Source organism: Otolemur garnettii, unplaced genomic scaffold, assembly GCF_000181295.1.
Source record: "Otolemur garnettii isolate 467f Iridium unplaced genomic scaffold, OtoGar3 scaffold00060, whole genome shotgun sequence".
NCBI classification, from domain to species: domain Eukaryota; kingdom Metazoa; phylum Chordata; class Mammalia; order Primates; family Galagidae; genus Otolemur; species Otolemur garnettii.
The window spans coordinates 11111791-11119605 of NW_003852455.1; the positions used below are offsets into that span (position 1 = coordinate 11111791).

A 7815-nucleotide genomic window follows, 5' to 3' on the forward strand; every position below is an offset into this window, starting at 1 on the left:
TTTTTTTTTTTTTGCAGTTTTTGGCCAGGGCTGTGTTTGAACCCACCACCTCTGGCATATGGAGCTGGCGCCCTACTCCTTGAGCCACAGGCACCACCCATCTGTGGACAGATATTTTAACATAGTTTTAACCACAGTGCATATGCCATTTCCTATATAATTTAATTATTTTTAATATTTTGAAGGCTTTATTTTTTTTGCTGTTTTGGCCAAGATCAGGCTCAAACCCGCCACCCCTCATGTATGGGGCCGGTACCCTACTCACTGAGCCACAGGCGCCGCCCTATATATTATTTATTTTATAGATACTACCTTACATATTCTTTGTAGTATTCATATGGATCATTTTGAATGGCTGAATAATATGTTAAGTTGATGTTCACTTAATTCAGATAATATTTATTGGTGACAACTCTGAATCAGGCGCCGCCCCATATATTATTTATTTTATAGATACTACCTCACATATTCTTTGTAGTATTCATATGGATCATCTTGAATGGCTGAATAATATGGTAAGTTGATGTTCACCTAATTCAGATAATATTTATTGGTGACAACTCTGAATCAGGCCCTGTTCTTGGTACTAGGGATACAATAGATAAAACAAATGAAATTGTCAGTTATCCTGAAGTTTCTATGTTATCAAGGGAAGTTATTCTAGAATAAGGAAATAATGCCTCAGGCTTGTGGTAGGAAAAAAGCAAGGGAAAAAATTCTCTAGAGTAGAATTCAGTATAAGAAGAAAGTAGAATAATATTGATAATTCCTAAAGGAAAGAATATTGTCCAAAGCCAGGCATCCTTTAGCCTAAGGATTTCTCTTCCAGATATGAATGAACTTGGGAATTATATTAGCGAGTCCTCTTGAAAAGACAGCAAGAGCCGGTCACCTAGGGGTGAAGAGAGAAGATTAGGAAGAAAAGAACTCATAGTTATGAGCAATGAGCATGTACTTTATAGACCTAAAACTATGTAACTGGGTAAATATGATTCCAAAGGTGATTTTTATATGCAGCTTATTCTCATTATTCGCAGCAATTATGCCCTATAGTGTGGCCTCAAACAATGAATTAGCAAATACAGGCAGTCCCTGAGTTACAAACATCCCACTGAATGATGCGCATCTCACGCTTACAAATGTACCTGTTCCAGCTTACATACAAATTCAACTAAAGAATAAACCTATACAACCTACCTTGTTCGTAACCCAGAAATTTAACCATTGCTCCTAAGGGAAATACAAATATAGGTTTCCGTAAGCCTCTGGTTACAATGTTTTTGTCAACCATCATTATGTAATCTCCTGTGTGTTTTTGTTTAGAGATACCTAATTTAATATAAACTGTGGGTTCCTTAACAGTGGACTGATGGCCAACAGCACGATGACTCGTGCCTGAACAAAGCTTACCGAACACATGCATTTTCTCCGTAAGGCACACTGTGGCCTTTCTATGTTTAGAAACACTGGACAGAGGTCAACATTGTTCTTGGCACCGCACTGTATGAAGCAGTGAAATAATCAAGAAAAGGGGTACAGGTGAATCTTTCTAAGAGTAGAATGTGAATGTTTTAAAGCAATAACTGAGAAAATGACATGAAGGCTGTGTTGACCAGTTTGATGGAAGTATTTCAGATTGCATGTGAAAACCCCACACTGTACCCCAGAAGTGCATTAATGTACATAGTTACCATTCAATAAAAAAAAAAAAAGAAAGAATCAAGAAAAAAGCATAGGAAGCAAAAAGTATGGCCCTAAACGACCATCACTAAGTGACTGTGAAAAGGACAAGGACCTTTTTTTTAGAGAATCAGAGCTGAAACAAACAAGAAGGCAGAGTATTGCTTTGGTTGATCTCAGCTGAGAGGGTGTCAGGTGACTCAAATTTTTTTTTTTTTTTTTTTTTTTTTTTTTGAGACAGAGCCTCAAGCTGTCCCCCCTGGGTAGAGTGCCGTGGCATTACAGCTCACAGCAACCTCCAACTCCTGGGCTCAAGCGAGTCTCCTGCCTCCGCCTCCCAAGTAGCTGGGACTACAGGCGCCCACCACAACGCCTGGCCATTTTTTGGTTGCAGCCATCATTGTTGTTTGGCGGGTCCGGGCTGGGGATTCGAACCCGCCACCTTAGATGTACGTGGCTGGCACCTTAGCTGGTTGAGCTATAGGCACCGAGCCTCAAATTTTTTACCACTCCAGAAAAGCACCTCAAATACTGATTTTGGAGTTACAAATAAATTCACAAAGATGGAAGTCAAAAATAATGGGGAGCGACTGTACTTTGGCAATGGGGAAAAATGTGTATGTCTGTGTGAGTGCATGTGTATGTTGTGAAGGAGGGTTCAGAGAGGATTCGGGGGACGATTACAGGTATATTGATGTTCTCGTTTGGCAGAGAAGGAGCACATAGAACAGATTTACTAAACAGAGTAGAAATACTCTGTGATTGATACATTAATACATACAGACTTTAATATTTACTTATTTATTTATTTTGAGACAAACTCACTCCATCACCCTTGGTAGAGTGATATGACATCACAGCTCACAGTAATCTCAAACTCTTATGCTCAAGTGATTCTCTTGTCTCAGCCTCCCAAGTAGCTGGGACTACAGGCTCCCACCACAATGCCCGGCTAGTTTTTTTATTTTTTGTAGAGATGGGGGCTTGCTCTTGCTCAGGCTGGCTTCAAACTCCTGAGCTCAGGCAATACACCTCGGCCTCCCGGAGTGCTATGGTTATAGGCGTGAGCCACCATGGGACACCTGGCCCTCATTCAGAATTAATCCCCACAGCATTCCTCTCTTGGGCAGATAAGTGGCAAGCAAAAGGTGGCATAATTTCCCCAGGCCATCTGGTGAGTCAGTGGCACAACCAGGAACAAAACCCAAGTGTAGTATCAGCTGAGACCGAGAGGCTCAGCCCTACCGTATGACGCCTCCTGCTCAATAAAATGACTAATGAAACAGTCAATTATTTGCCCTGGGAGTTGCTCTACAAGCAACCAGATAAGTCTGAGTTCCCAGGAGGATGCAACCTACAGAAAGAGGAAGTGAAAGAGGCCAACAGATGGAGAAAATGTTTACCTTGTGAACACGCCTCACTGCACATGCTGCTTGATAGAGGAAAAGGAGAAATGTGTGACTTGGGGGCTCATTACTAAGTGCCTCTTTTCTAAGATGAGAGACTTCAGAGTCTCTAACTTTTAACCTTCTGTTTGGGTTTCTTTTGCTCATTTTATTTTGGAACTTCACTCACTCTTGAGTATGAGAGCCTTTGTAAGAAGCTTCGAATACATGCATATATGAGTGGACCCAGATTGATGGCACCCACTGTTGTCCTAAATAACCTTTACGTTTAAGGCACTGCTAGACAGGCCTTGGCAGGGCTGGGTAAGCCTGTGTGCCGCCATCTGGAGTTGTTTATTTGTGTACAAGGCCTTCTGTCACAGATAAAGTTAGAGAACTGGATACGTCAATGACCAGGATGCCAGTCCAGGACCCAGTGCCCAAAGAGCTCTTAGTAAAGTAGTGACTAATTGTACATTTAGTCTGGAGTAGGAGTGCTTTGAAGATATAACCACTTTAAGATAACGGGATATTGTGTAACCTTATAACCTATGAATAAGAATCTGTTTAATGTATACTATGATGAGTAACAACATGGCTGATCCTTGTTTTTACTATGAGAATATAAAAGTAACACAGGGAAATAGAGCAGAACAGCTCTTTGAGGAGATATCCTCACTGTTCTGCAGAATTACTGACTTTTCTACAAATAAAAATGGAATTGTCGATGTCTTTTTTTTTTTTTTTTTTGAGACAGAGCCTCAAGCTGTCCCCCCTGGGTAGAGTGCCGTGGCATTACAGCTCACAGCAACCTCCAACTCCTGGGCTCAAGCGAGTCTCCTGCCTCCGCCTCCCAAGTAGCTGGGACCACAGGTGCCCGCCACAGCGCCCGGCTATTTTTTGGTTGCAGCCGTCATTGTTGTTTGGCGGGTCCGGGCTGGGGATTCGAACCCGCCACCTTAGGTGTACGTGGCTGGCGCCTTAGCCGGTTGAGCTATAGGCGCCTAGCCGAATTGTCGATGTCTTATTTGCTACTCTGTTGATTGGCCTGGCTGACAGGTGGACGGGCTACTCAGTCTGGCAATAAGATATTAAAGATGGGTGGGGACCCTGGGATAAAGGCTCAGAATGAAGGACAAAAAAATTCCTGGATGTTCAAATGAAGATTCATTGAGAATAGGGGTCCAAGAGCAAATGCTTCCTAAATTTCTATTGAAGGAAGTCAGAACAGATGTTTCCCAGGGCACCCTTGTCTTCTGTTCATCCACTGCAAGTCAACAGTCTTTTCCTCCTGTTCACTCCCCAAAGAATGGCCATCTGGAGCACCCTGCCTCCTCCTGAATATCCTAAGGGATCCTTTCCAGCTTGGAGCTGGAAAAACAATTATTCATTGTTCGAGATCAGTTGTTAAGTCCACTACCATGTGCTGGGTACTGTGAAGCATACATAGGTTTGTTTGTTGGTTTGTTTGTTTGAGAGTCTCACTCTGTTGCCCTGGGTAGAGTGCTTTGACCTCACAACAAACCTCAAACTCTTGGATTCAAGCAATCCTCTTGCTTCATCCTCCCGAGTAACTGGGACTATAGGTGCCTGCCATAACACCCAGCTGGTTTTTCTATTTTTAGTAGAGATGGGGTCTCTTGTTCAGGCTGCCCTTGAACTCTTTTTTTTTAGAGACAGAGTCTCACTTTGTCATGCTCGGTAGAGAGCTATGGCATCACAGCTCACAGTAACCTCCAGCTCTTGGGCTTAGGCGATTCTCTTGCCTCAGCCTCCTGAGTAGCTAGGACTACAGGTGCCCGCCACAATGCCTGGCTATTTTTTTGTTACAGTTTGGCTGGGGCTCAGTTTGAACCCGCTGCCCTCAGTATATGGGGCCGGTGCCCTACCCACTGAGCCACAGGTGCTGAACTCTTAAGCTCAAGCAATTCTCCTGCCTCAGTCTCCCAGAGTGCTAGGATTACAGGCATGAGCCACTGCACCCAGCTTATACACAGGTTTTGAGACATCATTTTAAGGAGATTGTGGTCTATTAGGATATACACATATACATAATTACCCACAATATACCCCTGAAAATGTGTTTTCATTGTGCTGTCAACAAGGTACATAAAGGAGTTTTGGGAGCCCTGGGGTAAAGGACAGTGCTTATGACTGGAAAAGTTGGAAAAGGCTTCATTGAGGGTATTTGTAGATCACACCTTGAAAGAGTGTAGGATTTGGAAGGATAGGTTTCCTGGTGAAACTAGAGCTCTGAGCCATGTATGACTTTGCAACTTCATTCAACTAGATCCAGGCCCTTACCAGAGGCTGGGAAGGTGCTTCACACCTATAACTCCTAGCACTATGGGAGGACAAGGCAGGTGGATTGCTTTGAGCTCAGGAGTTGGAGACCAGCCTGAGCAAGACCAAGACTCTGTCTCTACTAAACATAGGAAAAAACTATCTGGCCTTGGTGGTGGGTGCCTGTAGTCCCAGCTACTCGGGAGGCTGAGGCAAATGGATTGCTTGAACCCAGGGGTTTGAGGTTGCTGTGAGCTATGATGCCACTGCACTCTAGCCTAGGGCAACAGTGTGAGACTCTGTCTCGAAAAATAAAAGAAGTAAAAAAAGTAAAGAAGCATACAAAGAATTCCGGCAAATGTAGGACAGTACTTTTGTTTGACATTCAACAAGGAGAGAATTTTCTTGATGTCATCTAATTTTTATTTTTAGACACAGATGAAACATGTCCTTCATTCACCAGACTGAGTTTCCACAGTGCAGTGGTTGGCACGGGACTAAATGTGAAGCTGATGTTGTACACAAGAAAAAACCTGACCTGTGCACAAGTCATCAACGCCACAGCTTTTGGAAACTTGAATGTCACCAAGAAAACCACCTTCATTGTCCATGGATTTAGGCCAACAGGCTCCCCTCCAGTTTGGATAGGGGACTTAGTGGAGGGTTTGCTCTTTGTTGAAGACATGAATGTGGTCGTTGTTGATTGGAATCGAGGAGCTACAACTCTAATATACACAAACGCCGCTAGTAAGACCAAAAATGTAGCCACAGTCTTGAAGGAATTTATCGACCAGATGTTGGTAAGAGAATTCTTTTAAATGATTCAGGGCCAAATTGAAACTGGCCCATTATATATTTCTGATGATAATTGTCTATCAAAAGTAGATTGAGGCTGGGCACAGTGGCTCATGCCTGTAATCCCAGCACTCTGGAAGGTCAAGGCGGTGGATTGCTTGAGCTCACAAGTTTAAGACCACTGTGAGCAAAAGCGAGACCCTGTCTCTACTAAAAATAGAGAAAACTGAGGCAAGAGAATGGCTTGAGCTCAAGAGTTGGAGGTTGCTGTGAGCTATGACATCATGGCATTCTACCCAGGGTAACAGCTTGAGACTCTTTCTCAAAATAAATAAATAAAGTAGGCAGTGCTTGTGGTTCAGTGAGTAGGGGCTAGCCCCATATACCAAGGGTGGCGGGTTCAAACTAGGCCCCAGCCAAACTGCAACAAAAAAATAGCCAGGCGTTGTGGCAGGCACCTGTAGTTCCAGCTACTTGGGAGGCTGAGGCAAGAGAATCACCTAAGCCCAAGAGCTGGAGGTTGCTGTGACGCTATTGAGGGTGACAAAGTGAGAGTCTGCCTCTAAAAAAAAAAAATATATGTGTGTGTGTATATGTGTGTGTGTGTGTGTGTATATATATATATATATATATATATATATTTTTTTTTTTTTTTTTTTTTACAGTTTTTGGCCAGGGCTGAGTTTGAACCCGCCACCTCCAGCATATGGGGCCGGTGCCCTACTCCTTTGAGCCACAGGCACTGCCCCCCAAAAAAGTATATTGATGAAGGGGCATCTTTTTCATCTTTTTCTAACTCACATAAACATGTCTTATGGGTAGGAAAGGTTCTGTCCAGGGGGTTCTTGGTTTAAACTCCTTAGAGCTTCCTCAACTCTCTAGCTATTCCTTTTGCTAGGACTGCCAGAAGTTTAGTGACCTAGTTATCCCAAACAGAAACTGAGTGAGACACAAGGTCTAATGAACTAATTGATGTTTTTAGAAGACTTGCAAAGGTTAAACTTTACATTTTATTTAGTGATCTATCTCATAAGCTTCCCCTTTTAATGACAACAAAAAAAAAGTGACACAAAATTAGGACAATTTCAGAGGGTGTCAGGTCTGGTGGCCTCTGTGGTCAGGGCTGACATGATTGACAGGAGATTCTCATCTAAGCCACAGCCCCAGGAAAGTAAATATTAAAATGACTCAAGCCATCCCAGCAGCCTCTGGGTAAGGTGCTCCACCCACTGACCACTTTCCTCCTTTCCTTCCCCTTCCATCATGATCTCATTAACTGAGCCAGGAGATAACGGAGTTCATCCAAATGTGTCGTTGCCCCTCTCCTCAATCTGGAAAGTTGTAAAGTTGTCTCAGCTTGGTTTCTGGCAGAAGCATGAATGGAGAAACCATGGCATAAAGACTAAGGGACAGGTCTGGAGCTGGGGTTTGAATCATACTCTACCCTCTCCTCAACTGCTTGACTCTGGGCAGCTGACTTCAAATCTGGGCCCCAGTTTCCTTCTCTGTGTGATCAAAAGAATAGTATTTAGAGAATGAGCTGGCTCAGCGCCTGTGGCTCAAGTGGCTAGGGCACCAGCCACGTACACCCAAGGTGGCGGGTTTGAATACAGCCCTGGCCCGCCAAACAACGACGGCTGCAACCAAAAAATAGCCAGGCGTTGTGGTGGGC

The 7815-nt window shown here is 43.5% G+C and overlaps 1 protein-coding gene across 1 annotated transcript in view; it reads left to right on the top strand.

Annotated features, from left to right (window-relative positions):
• Nucleotides 1-7815, top strand: part of LIPH (lipase H) — a 78035-nt gene that overhangs the window by 13607 nt on the left and 56613 nt on the right. The window contains exon 2 of the mRNA XM_012806901.1: nt 5781-6154. Within this exon, the coding sequence (XP_012662355.1) occupies nt 5781-6154 (374 nt within the window). The remainder of the gene's footprint in view (nt 1-5780; nt 6155-7815) is intronic.